The 17082-nt window shown below is 42.1% G+C and overlaps 1 protein-coding gene across 2 annotated transcripts in view; it reads right to left on the bottom strand.

Annotated features, from left to right (window-relative positions):
- The window catches only part of VWA7 (von Willebrand factor A domain containing 7), a 97000-nt gene that overhangs the window by 27583 nt on the left and 52335 nt on the right, over nucleotides 1-17082 (bottom strand). For both annotated transcript variants that reach the window (XM_082263766.1, XM_082263767.1), the window contains exons 6-8: nucleotides 13530-13725; nucleotides 10174-10343; nucleotides 8257-8369 (exon numbers count right to left, since the gene is read on the bottom strand). In XM_082263766.1, the coding sequence (XP_082119892.1) occupies nucleotides 8257-8369; nucleotides 10174-10343; nucleotides 13530-13725 (479 nt within the window). The remainder of the gene's footprint in view (nucleotides 1-8256; nucleotides 8370-10173; nucleotides 10344-13529; nucleotides 13726-17082) is intronic.

Below are 17082 nucleotides of genomic sequence, written 5' to 3'. Positions count from 1 at the left end.
ACACAGCGGAGGAGCTTAAGTATCCGGAGGCACCTTCCATTTGGTGTTGAACCAGTTTAAGCGTCCGAAGGGTATCCATCTCTCCTGCTGGCTGTTGGAGTATTTATGCAATAACCATCTTGTAACAAGTGAGTGTATTGTGTGGGATTATGTTGAATAAAGTGAGTTGAAATGGTATCACACTAGTGGAGAATTTCTTTTCACATGTACGGGAGCTACACAGTCTGAACCGGTGGAGCAGTGTTTCCTGGAGTTTATGCCCTTTTAGCCTGATCCACGAGAGTGGTGAGGCATGGCCATTTGGTGAGTGTCCCATGCAGCTATTTTCAGGGCACTGTGGTGGTGGAGAGTAGGGTGACCCCCCTAAAATCACGATCACTTATGCTCCTTGGATACTACTATTTATGTTTACAACTTATGTTTATTTTTGGTTCATGGACTTTATGGACTATTTGTCTGAGGACTGTTATTACAGGGTCACTTCATATGAGTTTAATGTTATATGTGGGTCTTAGCCTTTTAGAAACTTGTGAACATCTGTTTGGTGGTGAGGGGTTCTCACCATCCTTGCGCTACTGTGATTTGTGACATATGTGTTTTATCATATATATATCAAATTTCATTTATTCATTAGTCAACCATTATAGTTTCCTTTTAGGTTGAATATACACTATATTCGCAAAAGTATTGGGAAGCCTGCCTTAACACATGAACTTTAATGGCATCCCAGTCTTAGTCCGTAGGGTTCAATATTGAGTTGTCCCATCCTTTACAGCTATAACAGCTTCAACTTTTCTGGGAAGGCTGTCCACAAGGTTTAGGAGTATGTCTATAGGAATGTTTGACCATTCTTCCAGAAGCACATTTCTGAGATCAGCCACTGATGTTGGATGAGAAGGCCAGGGCTCAAAGTCTCTGCTCTAATTCATCCCAAAGGTGTTCTATCGGGTTGAGGTCAGGAGTCTGTGCAGGCCAGTCAAGTTCCCCCACCCCAAACTCAATAATTCATTGTATTTATGGACCTTGATTTTCGCACTGGTCCAAATCATTTGGTGGAGGGGGGATTATGGTGGGGGGTTGTTTTTCAGGGGTTGGGCTTGGCCCCTTAGTTCCAGTGAAGGGAGCTCCTAAGGCATCAGCATACCAAGACATTTTGTACAATTGCATGCTCCCAACTATGTAGGAACAGTTTGGGGATGGCCTCTTCCTGTTGCAACATGATTGTACACCAGTGCACAAAGCAAGGTCCATAAAGACATGGATGAGGGAGTTTGGGGTGGAGGAACTTGGCTTGTTTAACCACTTTAACTCCGCTCACATTGCTGCTACTGCAGCAATGTGGCTCGTTATCGTCCAGCGACGTAGACCTACGTAGACCGTTGTGGGCGGCGCGCGCGCGCCGCCGGAGGCTCGCTGCCACAGTGTTCAGTCACAGCGGGAGTCGGGCCAGGGGAGGAGCGGCGGCGATTGCCGCTGCTCTTCCCCTATCGTCTGGGAATCTAGTTTGGAGATCCGCCCGCCTGTGTAAACAGAGCGGGCGGATCTCCTAAGTGACAGGCAGGGACAGATAGCATGGTTCAGCATAGCTGAACATCCGATCTGTCCCTGACTCACTCAGTCACCTCCCCCCCCCCCCACACGTTAGTAAGCACCAGGCATACATTAACCCCTCCCTCTCCAATAAAATTAACCCCTTCCCTGCCAGTGTCATTTTTACAGTAACAGTGCATATATATAGCACTGATTACTGCAGTAATGTCACTGGTACCCCCAAAAGTGTCAAAAATGTCAGTCAAGGGTCCGATCTGTCCGCCGCAATGTCGCAGTCCTGCAAAAAAAATTGCAGATCCCCGCCATTACGCGTTAAAAACAAAAACACCAAAAATGACAGAAATCTTTCCCGTAGTTAGTAAACGCAATAACTTTTGAGCAAACCAATCAAAATACGCTTATTGTGATTTTTTTTTACCAAACATAGGTAGCAGAAAACAAATTGGCAAAAAACTTAAAAAAAATTTGATTTTTACATTTTTTGGGGGGGGAATTTCATATATAAAAAATGTTAAAAATATTGTTATTTTTTCAAAATAAACGCTCTTTTTTTGTTCATAGCACAAAAAGTTAAAATCGCACAGGTGATCAAATACCACCAAAATAAAGCTCTGTTTGTGGGGGAAAAAAAGACGTAAATTTTGTTTGGGTACGGCGTCGCACGTTCGCGCAATTGTCAGTTAAAGTCGCACAGCGCCGAATCGCAAAAAGTGGCCTGGACGTAAGACAGCAAAATCCTCCGGTGGTAAAGTGGTTAAAGAGAGTCCTGGCCTCAACACCTTTGGGATGAATTAGAGCACAGACTGCCAGCCAGGCCTTCTTCCCAAAATCAGTGCATGACGTCACAAATGCGCTTCTGGAAAAATGGTCAAACAATCCCTCAGACACACTCCTAAACCTTGTGGACAGCCTTCCCAGAAGAATTGAAGCTGTTATAGCTGCAAAGGGTGGGCCAACTCAATATTGAACCCTACGGACTAAGACTGGGATGCCATTAAAGTTCATATGCGTGTAAAAGCAGGTGCCCCAATACTTTTGACAATATTGTGTATTACACCCGCTGAAAGTGAAGACGATGAAGTAGAAGAAACACCAGGAGCACAACGCCCGACCTTCAAGAAAAAATCACACATTTTTCCATCTCTAAATGAAAACCCGGCAATAGCCCTCTTTGTGAGGGAAACAACTAGAGAGCTGGAAAAACTAAAAGGAGATAATACCAGACAAAATCTTACCGTGAAACAAAAGGCGGCACTTAAAGAACTAGAAAGAAATGAATTAATCACAATCAAACCCTCGGATAAGGGGGGGAACATTGTGCTCATGGACAACGACGATTATAAAGATATGTGCCAGAATATTTTGGACAACACACGATGTTATAAGAAAATACTACCCATTATGGTAGAATCATATAAAGAGGACTTCTATAAAAAAATCGATGGAGCATTAAACCAAGGGATGATTTCACAAACATTGTGGCAATTCATGAGGACCAAACATGCAAGAACCCCGACGTTCTATGCATTACCAAAAATCCATAAGGATAGGAACAACCCGCCAGGTAGACCCATAATATCGGGCAATGGCAGTCTCACCGAAAACACCAGTAAAGTCATTGATGCCTACTTAAGGCCCCACGCAACTAAATTACCCTCATATACAAGAGACACGGTACACCTCCTTCAGATTATCGACGGTATTACCATACCTAATGAAGCGTTTCTCATCACGATTGACGTAGAAGCTTTATATAACAACATCCCGCACAAAAAGGGAATGGAAGTGATTAAAAAAACTCTGGAGGAACAAAGTGGACATGATAGAAAGTTCAATGACTTTACAGTTATGATGCTGGATTACATCCTAAACAACAACTTCTTTGTTTTCAATGGTACCTACTACTTGCAGATATGTGGGGTGGCAATGGGCACAAGTTGTGCCCCCTCTTACGCTAATATATACCTTGGGGCCTGGGAACAGGACTTCCTGGCCAAAGAAGAAAACAGCGCCTTTGCCAATAATATCATCCTATGGCAAAGGTTCATAGATGATATACTCATTATATGGACAGGACCAGAAAGTATGATCCACGAATGCCTGCAAGCCATGAACAACAATGAGTATAATATGTTCTTTACCCTCAACTACGATAAAGAAAAAATTACCTTTTTGGACACTTGGATTATCAAAGGTGAAGATGGACTCCTTAAGACAACTTTATACAGGAAGGAGACAGCAGGCAATTCCATACTGCATGCGTCAAGCTTCCACCCGACCCCACTGAAAAACGCAATTCCATATAGCCAGTTTCTTAGGCTTAAAAGAAACTGCACTACTGAACAAGACTTCCAAAGAGAGGCAAACATCCTCACCGCAAGGCTACTAACAAGGGGTTACACAAAGACGACGTTAAGAAAAACTTTCAACAGAGTTAAGAAGCAAGAAAGACACAACATTCTGTTCAAAAATAAAAACATACAAAAACCTAAGGAACAGGAAAATAAAACCCGGATCATAATGAGGTTTACAAATGACCATCAAAAAATAAGGAAAATTATCTCTAAACATTGGTTGATCTTAAAAGAAGACCCCGTGGTAAAACCATTTATACCAGAGATTCCACAAATAACATTCCGTAAAGCAGGGTCAATGAAGCAAGCACTCACGCATAGTGAGTTCAAGGAAACTAGAAAGGACCCCTGTAAACAAATGGGCACATTTCCATGCGGAAATTGTGGACAATGCAGCGTTATACAAAAATGCATCAATACTATACTCCCTAATGGAGAGTCTTTTAAACCCCGACACTTTACAAACTGCAGAACGAGAGGAGTCGTCTACCTTATGCGGTGCCAATGTGGGTCCTACTACGTAGGAAAGACAAAACAAGAATTTGGCAAACGAGTAAACCAACACATCAACAGCATGCAATTGTGTAACTTCTATGTACCCCTCGGGAGGCATGTTGCCCACGACCACAAAAATAGGATGCCCAAAGTGAAATTTATGGCACTTGAAAGAATTCATATACCACATCGCGGGGGGGATTGGAATAAAAGACTACTTCAGATGGAAATGAGGTGGATCAGACGCCTCCATGCCACAAAATCCCCTGGCCTGAACGAGAATGAAAGTTTCCGCCCGTTTCTTGAAGGTTTTGCTTCGGGCAAGACGGACTAATAAACCATCCATCCATCCCAATGTCTCCATCACGGGGATAGCAATGTATCTCTCCCATGATCCTATATATACACTAGGCTCCCCGTCTTTTTCCCCCCAAATATAAACCCCCCCAAAAAACCCCCCCCACCCCTCCTCCCATTCAGGGTTGAGAATTGCATATTGGACAATATTGTTTTATTCCCACTCTAGTGTCCAGGAACCCGATTCCATGCTGACATGGCCCTGGAGCGATCTGCAGTATTGCCCAGCAATTAGGACTGTCCCTTCCTGACCCACGGCTACCCATGGTGGAGCTGTGTGTTACTGCTGTTAATTTTTAAACATTCTATTTTCATCTCATTTCTTTTTACATTTCTAATTTTGTTTGAATTGATTTACGTGATGTATTCATATACCGTAACATAACCAGTAAGGCTTCAGATGCTGGATATATATGCATTGTAAATACAGGGGTATGTGCCACAATTCTGCTGACCGGCCCAGATATACCGCACAATCACACCCGGCACGGTAACCCCTACGGTTGTAGGGGATTATCAGGACCTACCAATCCCTTCGGGGAGAAGATGGCTCCTCCTCCCGTGTTGGCAGCCAGAGCGGCGTCCCCAGCAACGGGGTTGCTAGCCTGCGCGCGCATCCCAGTTAACGCAGGCGCAGATGTTGGTGCCCACGTCACGCCGCTATGGAGCCCGCCTACGTGTAGTGCGCAATGCGCATGCGCGGAGGGCTTCATAAGGCCGGGGAACGTAAGGTAATCCTCACTCCTCTCCAACAGAGAGGAGAGGACGGACCTCCAAATACTGCGCCGGCTTAAAGGACAACTCTATCCATCCCATCTAAAATGTAAGTGCAAACGGACTGCAAAGCCCTCTCCATGATTTACTTGATATAAACTTGGCACCTAAGTACAATAAAAGTCACCTTATCTCTATGTACTACACCACCATTCTCAAGTTCAAGCACCCATGAGATATATGCACCTACTCTGGGATATCTATTGCAGTCACGTCTTATATTATCCCTACAATCCCATCTACAAACCAATTATTTACTATACTCTAGATCAGAGCCCGGTGAAAAGAGGGGAATCTATCCCCAGGACCCCGGAGACAAGCCCCTCCTACCAGTGCATTCAACTGTAAGTGGAGGAACATATATATATATATTTTATACCACACAATACCTCAATGATCTGTCTGAACCATATTGTAAGAAACCATACAACTATAATCCTAGGCCCTGCAGTACACGATTCCCACTGTGACTGTGAACGGATACAGGGGCTTCTGCGCAGAAATAATGGCTACACCCATGTATGTAAATATAACAATTTCAACAAAATGTACTTGATTTATGTCAAGGATTTGTTTAATTATCCTTACATATTATAATTTACATTTATTCTCATTGACCACAGACTGAGTGACTGAACGCTTTGAGAAAGGCCCATGAGAGAGCCGAAACGCGTCAGCAAAATTTTGGATTTGTTTCTGGGATTATTTCCCATTTCAACATTCAAGGGAAAACAGAAAGAATCCATGTTCAAAGTCACCAGATACACCATTGTCACTGATTCTGTTGAATCATCTATCTTTTCTTCACACTTGGGCCTCTGTCCCAAACACCATTGTCACTAATGCTTGTTGTATAACCTATTGGTATTTATAATTAAATACTAGTTTTTATTTTCACAATCAATTAGATTATTTCTTCATTATCTATTATTATTCCTCTTGAGTTACACATTATATAACCCTTCACTTGCCCATAAAGTCCCATCCTATTTGGTTTGAGGCACCAACAACCCCCAATACAATATATATATAGGGACGGTGGCAGAACCTACTTCAGTATATGTGCTCAAAAGAAATTTCCCCCCTTCTTCAATATTGTGTATTTTAATTAACATTTTCATGAAGACAATGAAACAATTGGATCTACAGCACAGGAATGTGTAGGTATGTAAAAACAATTAGGTATTTGGCAACAACAGTATGTAGAGGTAAAAGAATGTGAGAGCCCCGATGATTCCCTATACAGTTTGTCACAAATGTGAGTACACCCCTCACATTTTTTGTACATATTTTATTATGTCTTTTTATGTGACAACACTGAGGAAATGACTCTTTTGCAACAATGTAAAGAAGTGAGTGTACAGCTTGTATAACAGTGTCAATTTGCTGTCCCCTCAAAATAACTCAACACACAGCCATTAATGTCTAAACCGCTGGCAACAAAAGTGAGTACACCCCCAAGTTAAAATGACTAAATTGGGCCCAATTAGCCATTTTCCCTCCCTTAGTGACTCCTTAGTGTTACAAGGTCTCAGGTGTAAATGGGGAGCGGGTGTGTTAAATTTGGTGCTATCACTCTCACTCTTTCATACTGGTCACTGGAAGTTTCAACATGGCACCTCATGGAAGAACTCTCAGAGGATCTGAAAAAAAGAATTGTTGCTCTACATAAAGATGGCCTAGGCTATAAGAAGATTGCAAATACCCTAAAACTGATCTGCAGCACGGTGGCCAAGACCATACAGCGGTTTAACAGGGCAGGTTTCACTCAGAACAGGCCTCGCCATGGTCGACCAAAGAGACTGAGTGCATGTCCTAAGCGTCCTATCCAGAGGTTGTCTTTAAGAAATACTATCATGTACTGTGACATACTGAAGCAGAGTATGATCCCCTCCCTTCAGGGACTGGGCCTCAGTGCAGTACTCCAACATGATAACAACCCCAACCACACCTCCAAGACAACAACTGCCTTGCTAAAGAAGCTAAGGATAAAGGTGATGAACTGGGGATGCATGTCTCCAGACCTAAATCCTATTGGGCATCTGTGGGGCATCCTAAAAATGGAAGGTGGAGGAGTGCAAGGTCTCTAACATCCCCCAGCTCTGTGAGGTCGTCATGGAGGAGTGGAAGAGAACTCCAGTGGCAACCTGTGAAGCTCTGGTGAACTCCATGCTCAAGAGGGTTAAGGCGGTGCTGGAAAATAATAGTGGCCACACAAAATATTCACACTTTGGGCCCAATTTGGACATTTTCATTTCGGGGTGTACTCACTTTTGTTGCCAGTGGTTTAAACATTAATGGCTGTGTGTTGAGTTATTTTGAGGGGACAGCAAAATTACACTGTTATATAAGCTGTACAATCACTTCTTTACATTGTAACAAAGTTTCATTTCTTCAGTGTTGTCACGTGAAAAGATATAATAAAATATTTACAAAAATGTGATGGGTGTACTCACTTTTGTGAGATACTGTATAAGGGTACACAATGTCAGGATATAATTAATCATTTGGCAAAAAGGTGCCTCAATGAGAAACTTAAACATTTAACACATCATAAAGAAAAGCCGAGAATAGGGAGAGAGAGAGAAAGGAAGAAAGGGGAAAGAGGGGAAAGATAAGGGGGGATGGAGCTGGGCATAGTTTCCTTTTAAACAGTGATGACCCGTGCTATGAAGCAAGAGCTGAACAAAGCAGAGATGGGTTAAAAAGAAGAACAATTACATACCTGCAGAGCTGATAAACACATCTCTGGCTCATCTCCCCCTCCCAAAGCCTGTAGACTGTCCAGAATTTTTAAGAATTCATCCGGGTCACTTGTCTTGTGCACTGGGCCAAAGCCTAAATATAGGAGAGCCTGATTTCACCTTTCAACAAGTCTTCAGGAACAATTGCTGAATGATCAGAAATTAGTTATGTCATTAATACCTATCTTATTTTATGCTAATCCCCCTGTTTTGCTGATACCAACCCACATGCTCATCAGCCCCCAACCAGGAAAGGGTTTCATAGGAGAAGGTGGGGAGGTTATGTACTAACTACTTTTCACTGAGGGGTGGAAAGAAGGCAGTTGCCATCCCTAGTAGGCTGGTTTAAGGCATCCCTTGTACCCCTAACTAGCTTTTCCATGTGTGCAGGTAAGAACCGAGATGGAACAAAAAAAAAAGTTTAAATCTGTTTTATGAAAAAGTACCATCTAGGATCTAGCTGCATCCAAAGATGTCCCACTTTGGGAGCTCAAAGGGAGGAGTACAGGCTTACCTTTCCTTGCTGCCTAAATACTGCTTGAACAGTGATAGAGTTCCTGCCACTAGCATAGTTTTAAATGCCCATGGAACTTTGTAAGGTGTGTGTGAGGGTACTAACCGTCACTATGAGCGAAAAACAGATAATTAATGGTTTGAATTGCTTCAGATGGGACAGTCATATTTGTCAGCAATATCTTCATATACAAATATGAAGATTTATTCCCATTGCCATGAAATCTGTAATTCCTAAATAATGTGTGTATTACATATCCCTCAATGTCAGACAGGTTTTCACTATTGTTTGTGTAATGAGATAATGTGTATTCCAGCTTCAATGTGAGAGAGACACACAGACTGTCACTGGCAGCCTTGTCCTATTGTTTGTGTATAGTGAGGGAATGTGGATTGTGCTGTCCCATTGTGTAATGTTAATGATCTCACATTGTTCTGCCCAGATAATTTGTTTAGGTTTAATTCTGTTCCTGTACACACTTTCATCTGCATAAGATAATGTATTCAGCCAGAGGGGAGGGGTTGTGTACACTGTATGGGAATGACTGAGTGTAAAACCCTGTTTCTATTGGATTGTGAATGTCACGTCCAGTCCTCAACAAGGTCCCCCTGGGCGGTAACCTTGTGGGGGAAAACTGTATATAAGTATGTTTCTTGTTCAATAAAGTTGAGTTAGTTCACCCTAAATCTAGAGTCCTGTCTCTTATTGGGAGAATATGCTACAAGGGATTGCTATGGTCTTCCATAATCCCTTGGACAATCACTAAGCTCTTGTAAGAGCTTGTGTAGGAGCTTGTTCTGCTGCACTCTCTGGGGAAAGAGAGGTTCACCCACGGGAACCTAGAGCCTTGTCGTAAGTCCAGGTTGGGTAGGAGACGACGAGACCCTAACCAAGCTGCGGCGGTTCGTGGGGTCTGAAGTGGTTAAGGTTTCTGGTGGAGTGCTTGGAGCCCTCGGGAAGCACTAGGAGCATCTGTCAATGGAAGTACCCGGTCCGGGGTGCAGGTTGATCCATTACAGTGTGCATAATCGCGCTCCCTTGCTGGCACCACCTCTTAGGTACCGAGGGTTCCACTTAGCCTGCTGCAATTGAGATTCCATAGCTGTTCACTTGCAGCACATTGACCCTATTATAAATAGAATAAATGTGTCTGTAAAATACAGAGCAAATGCTGCCAAATCTCACATAAATGGAAGTCAGTAGAGAATTTGCTACGCAAATATTCATTTTGGAATCTTTTTTAAAAATTACTGTTTAACAGGGAGTTAAACAGGGATGAAAGTGAGATTTTTCTTGATGTACAAAAGGCTGCCTTATTGTCCAACACTGTATAGGGGACTATGAGATGGATGTATTGGATTTATGGATGGAAGGATGGATGTACCTGGGTCATGGAAGGGTACAAGGACGTAGTAGTCGGGTTGTAGCAGTGTGTCACGTTGGCGCTGGATTATAAGACGGGATTGTAGGCGAGCTGACGTGATCTCCTCCCCCATACTGCCAGTGGTGTCCAGGACAAAGCTCAGAGCAGGGAAAGCAGAAACACCCAACAGTCTGTAAGAACAAAAAGAAGGGTTACACCGCCCAAAGCTGTCATTTCAGGATTTTTTTTTTTTTTAAAGATGCGGGGGTAAACAAGCTAACAGCCTCCTTTTTCTATTGGATATTCTATTGATGATATCTGCAAATTTTTATGGCCCGGACTATTACACCTACCACAGTCATTGTGATGGACACCTGTGCCTCCTATTTTGAATTTATGTTATATTTTGTAGAATGCAAACAGCAGAGGTGGAAAAAATTCTTATCTGGATGGAAACATCCAAAACTTCATGTGGGCAAGAATAGGTTCAGGGAACTATGACAGATAGATTTGTTAAAGTGTTAAAGATATATGAGAAATTGACTCATATAAGTCCATTTTTATCTAAGACTTGGGTAGACCAATTCTTAAAATGTATAAAAATATATGAAATATGCACAACAACAGCTGTAACCTCACAAATGTAATTGTATTTGATTTCTAATATAGCACTCACCCAGCAAGGGCCACTAGTTTATGTCCCAGGTTCTATTCCTGCTAGTGCGACAGCAGCCAGGCAAACAGCAGCTTTCACTCCCCAGGCTCAGAAACAGTCTAGGGCAGTGGTCTCCAAACTATGGCCCTCCAGTTGTTCAGGAACAACAATTCCCATCATGCCTAGTCATGTCTGTGAATGTCAGAGTTTTACAATGCCTCATACGACTTGTAGTTCCACAACAGCTGGAGGGCTGTAGTTTGGAGATCCCTGGTCTAGGTTGCCTTTTTAAAAGTTTATTGCAGATTAACTTTGATGGAGTTTAGGGAGGTCTGGGATGCCTCTGAACACAGTCCTTTATGCAATAAGACATAGAGTGGGCAGCACTGGTATACCATTCGCAATGTCCCATGCCAGGCAAGCCTTAAACTTCATGTAGCAGTGGTTAACACAGAAACAGTCACTGAGATCCTTCCCCCTTATGTGTGTACTCAGTGTCCCCAGGGCTTGACTGTCTCCCTCAAACTCCAGCAAGCAGACTCCTCTAAATTACTTTCAGGGCAGGTCCTCAGTTGCACCCCTCTTTAGCTTCTTAAGTACTTGGGGCTGGCTAGGCGCCCCAGCTGAGCACACCTGGGACCTCAATGAACAGGTTGGATCTGCGGCAGGACGGCCAGGAAGCGCAGGCAGCCGTCCTGGCTAGGAGCCTTTCCTCCAAATAAAAATAACCCTGCTCCCTGTGGCTGCAAACTATTTATGCACTCCACAACTACCATCTGGGCACACCTACCCCAGGGATTGGCTGGAGCTGCATAAATATTCAGGCTGCTCATCTGACTCTCCCACCCACTATGTTCTGGAACTCTCCAGAAAACAGGGGAAAGCAGTCAAACTTGCACCTGCAGAGCCCAGAACAGCCCTAAAGGAATTACACCATGTTCTGCTGATTACAGGAGAGCCACCGCACTAAATTTACCTAGTCCAGCCTAGCAGCGTAGCTAGGAGGCTGCTATACTATATAAACATCTAAAGCAATTAGGGTTGCACCGATACCAATATCGGTGGCAATACCAAATATTTTCATGACTACTCGTACTCGTGAAAATGCTCCGACACCCGAAAACCAACACCTTTGCGGTGCGGTTTGAGTAGATAAAACATGAATGGGCTCAAATCGCACTGCAAAGAATAGCATTTAGTTCAAGCAGGAATGCAGTGTGATTCCTGCTGGAATAGCATACAGTCTCCCACACTGCTCCTGTGTGAACCCAGGCTTGTCATAGTGATTTAAGCTTGGGTTCACACCGCATTCCTGTTCAAATCGCGTGAGATTTTTTTGCAGTGCGGTTTAAACCCATTTTGTAGGGGCTAAAATCGCACCACAAAGGTATCGTTACTCATATCGGCGAGTACTTGATCGAAAGTATCAATACTCGTAGTTCCTGGTAAAAAAAAACAGTATCAGTGCAACCCTAAAAGCAATAATTCAATGCATTGTGTAAACATACAGCCCAAATTCCAAAAAAGGATGTTGTATAAATATCTGCAAAAAAAACAAAATGCAATGATCTGCAAATTGTATAAACCCATATTTTATTCACAATAGAAAATAGAAAACCTATCAAATGTTTAAATTGAGAAAATGTACCATTTTAGGAAAAAAATAAGGTCATTTTTAAATTATTGGCAGCAACATGTCTCAAAAAAAGTTGGGACAGGGCAACATAAAGTTGGTAAAGTAAGTGGTGCTAACAAGGAAGAACATTTTGCAAATAAATAGGTTAATTGGCAACAGGTCAGTAACATGATTGGATATAAAAAGGGCATCTTAGAGAGTCAGAGTGTCTCACAAGTAAAGATGGGCAGAAGTTCACCAATCTGTGAAAAACTGCGCCTAAAAATTGTTTAACACTTTCAGAATAATGTTCCTCAATGTAAAATTGCAAATACTTTAAATATATCACCATCTATAGTACATAATATGATCAAAAGATTCCAAAAATCTGGAGAAATCTCTGAATGTGAATAAAAGATGGGTTTATGAGACGTGCAAATCATTGCATTCTGATTTTATGTAGATTTTACACAGTGTCCCTACTTTTTTGAAATTGTGGTTGTATTTTACACACATTTCAGACAAGAGGAAGGTAGCAATTTTTTTACCATGGCGGCCCTTTGGTCCAGTATTGGGGCTTTTGGATTCAGGTAACGCAATAACCCGCTCTCTTCTCTCCCCCAAAACCTCATAGGCAGTTGATAAGGTGGGTAACAGAAATCTGTCAGCCTGCACAATGTTATAGATAAAATATATTCATGTATTTGACTTGGCTATTCCCCTATAAATAATTTCAATTCAATCCTCTTGACTTAATAGTTAAGGCCTTTTTTTTTTTAGTGTTGCATAGGGTAGAAAAAGTTATTGTTTCATGTGACCCCTTTGAGGAGATTTTCCCACATTTTCCATCCTTGTGATGCCCATTCAAGAAGTGGGGTTCGGTTGTCACAGGACAGCAAAGCATATACATCTATAACAACATTGTCAGAAGGTTTAACTCTTATTGCTTGTGCTTGAGAGGTGTGTCTATCACTCAGCTCTGCCAGCATAGAGCATTGGAGTGGAAGGGCATGAAGTGACATTTTCACCAAGAGAAGATATTGGGCTTTAACCTCTTTGGAAACAAAATGTTTGCTTAGAGGTGACAGAACTGTCCTCTTCACTCACCTGAGCATAATGTTGTCAGTCACCTCTCTTCTCAGCTCGCTCAGAAATTTAATAGAGGCTTTCAGGGCAAGCTGGGCCGCTTCCTTGTGCAGGAAGTGGTGGGGGGAGAACATAGGCATGGCTGTGTCCTTGTTGATCCCTCCTTTTGCACTGAGCTCTTTGCTGTTGTCAAAGGGACCACCGTGACTGCATTTTCCTGTTGCAAATAGACAGAAGATCAAAGTGTGCACTCTCAAACACACAAAACCTAAAGCTCAGAACTCTATAACCCCCAAAAAAAAACAGTGCTCGGTTTAGGGTGAAGTAGAAATCTCCTCCAAGCTGTGTAATGTGTAGCGTCCCCCCCCCCCCAACCTCCAGAGGCCTCGTGGTGACCCCCAGAGACAGGGATGACTCACATTCCTCCTTAGGATGCAGGTTACTAGGCATGGCGGGTGGTGTAAAAGATAGAAAGATGCTTGAACAAAAATATGTTTATTTCTCACAACAGGAACTATGTGGGAGAGAGGGGTAGGGCACAGGATACCCTTAGTCAAAACAGCAGATTGGATTTTTTAGACAAAAATGTAGAAAAAGTAGACAGCATTACAGGAAAAGAGCCTTTAAGCTGAAACCAGCAATCTGTACTTTGTAACATAACCTGTCCCCTGTAGCACTAGCAACAATATTCAACTCAAGAAAGCTGCAGGAACTCTGTGGATGATTCCATCTTGATGCTTTCCCAGGCTCTCCATGGTTCCCCGGTTCATGAGAAAGTCACCTCTGGTACTTTATCTCAGGTCTCCATCCTTTTCTTCATGCTTCCAGGCAGTGTGCAGGCTCTCCCTTAGAGAGCCCTGAGCACATGGTTAGGCCTCAGGCTTTAGGCCTACCCAGCAGCAGCTGTTCCTCACACAGCCGCCCAGACAAGGATCTTGGTGGAAAAGGACACAGATCACCTGACTTCCTCCAAATAAATACCCTTTCCCAGCATTCTCAGCGACGAGTGTGATTGGCTGAGAAAAGTATACATGTTCATAACCACTGATGGGAATAACGGCATTATAAGTAAACGGCGTTACTACCGGCATTACTTTTTACAGTAACTAGTAATCAAATGAAATACTATTTCCCCGGTAGTAACGCCGTTACCAACAATAAAAATGTGGCGTTACTTCTGTATTTTAACCCACTGGATGTGTATACAGTAAGCTTTGGCTACTTACGGAATATCCCTGTGCTGTGCTACTCTATATACCGCTCTGAGCCAATCACAGCCTGTAACTGTCCGCCTTTCACTTTAAATCTGTGTTCATCACTTACTGCCAGGTGGAACCTTTCTGCCTTCCTTTTGGTTCCCTGGGGAATGTTTAATCAGCAGAACCACTAGACCACTCCTACTCCTCCTCCCTCTAGCTCTGAGTTAAAGTTTTCTGTGACTCAGATTTTATATACAGAGCAGGAAGATGACTGCTGAGAGAATTCCTAAGGCTTAAAACTTTTGCACCCCTTGGCAAGCGGAGCGAGGTATGCAGTAAAAGCGCATTATATATATATATATAGAAGTATATATGTTCTTAGACATAAATTGTGTCCATGCTGTTAGTTTAAAATATGCTATAGAAAATCCAAAGCATCTTGCATGTGGCCATGTTTCCTTAGATGTTTAATGTCATTTAGATATGTGTGCAGACAACTGTAATCCACCTTGTATCTTCACATTTGTAATTAACCTTGTAACTGCCCTTTTTGGTGATCACTGTAAACAAATGTAATGTATGTCGTTTACAGTTTTCATGGTGCTACGGTGTTTTATGGTGTTCATGGTTTACGGTGCTCAAGGTGTTAAAGAGAATAACGTTCAACCCTCCTGCACACCTTTGATGCAAAAGAATAAAAGTACCGCACCCGTCAGAAGCTCTCCTCTCGTTATTCACTCGATGCCAAAGGGGCCGTTTACGTGATCACTGTAAACAAATGTATTGTATGTCGTTTACAGTTTTCACGGTGCTATGTTGCTACGGTGTTTTATGGTGTTCATGGTTTACGGTGCTCAAGGTGCTAAAGAGAATAACGTTCAACCCTCCTGCACACCTTTGATGCAAAAGAATAAAAGTACCGCACCCGTCAGAAGCTCTCCTCTCGTTATTCACTCGATGCCAAAGGGGCCACTACACAGCCATTGGTGTATTCTATTAATACATACAAAGCCTGCTTGGATTGGCTGAGTCAGAGAGGCGGGCTTATACAACCTTTGCCAATCCGAGCAGGCTTTGTATGCATTAATAGAATACACCACTTGCCGTGATTGGCTCAGCGCGGTCCATAGAGTATTACATCACAGGGAGTCCGGGACTTTCTGTAAGTAGCCGTAGCTTACTGCATAACACTGCAAAAACATAATGTACCATAAGAACTTCCCTTGAAGAAACATGTTAGACTCTCTCTGTAATGCTCAATGATACAGAAATTCAATTTGCATTATCCAGTCATATGCTCCAAGGATTAGGCAATGTTGATGATAAATTAGAGAATAATTCATTATCATGGAGCAGCCCATACTATTCTTCAGATCTGTTTGCAATATCAGTTTTCATCTCCAATGGCTTTGCTTAAAACAAAGAAAATATACAGACAAAAAAGAGCAAAACTATAGATTATTTACTACTGTTATAAAGTGACCTCCAATGACAATGTTATTTGACCATCCACAGGATTATATAACATAAATATAGTAATCTACATAAACTGAAACTAGTGGTTAGTGTCTATAGGAGGGAAGGACATTTAACCATAGGTAACCATAGGTGCTGACAAAAATCACAAATCCTCCTTTAGCACATCTTAAAATGATAACCTCAATCTACTTATAGGATGTTTTAAAATTATTACTCTAATCCAAAAAAGAAGCAGTGTAGAAATGCATAAACTGGGGCTTTTTGACTAAAGAAAATGAACAGGATCAGAGAAAAATAGTTATGGTATGCTTGGATCATGGGCACATATGCAAGCAGATGGTCATGCCACAGCAACATTAAAATAGCGTAGATTACTGTGCAATGTTTTATAATAAAAATTGCTTCTATTTAAGGGCCACTTCATTCATTTAACCTATTTAATATTGGGGGCTTACAAGTTATTTGACATATTTGATTATTTATTTAACCACTTTACCACCGGAGGATTTTGCTGTCTTCCGTCCAGGCCACTTTTTGCGATTCGGCGCTGTGCGACTTCAACTGACAATTGCGCGGTCGTGCGACGCCGTACCCAAACAAAATTTACGTCCTTTTTTTCCCACAAACAGAGCTTTCTTTTGGTGGTATTTGATCACCTGTGCGATTTTTACTTTTTGCGCTATAAACAAAAAAAGAGCGTTTATTTTGAAAAAATAACAATATTTTTAACATTTTTTTATATGAAATTCCCCCCAAAAAAGATGTAAAAACCAATTTTTTAAAAAATTTTTGGCCAATTTGTTTTATGCTACATATGTTTGGTAAAAAAAATCGCAATAAGCGTATTTTGATTGGTTTGCGCAAAAGTTATTGCGTTTACTAACAAAGGGAAAGAT

The sequence above is a fragment of the Pelophylax lessonae genome (assembly GCF_965119305.1).
Source record: "Pelophylax lessonae genome assembly, chromosome: 7".
NCBI lineage: Eukaryota > Metazoa > Chordata > Amphibia > Anura > Ranidae > Pelophylax > Pelophylax lessonae.
This window is presented reverse-complemented; position numbering and strand designations above follow the sequence as displayed.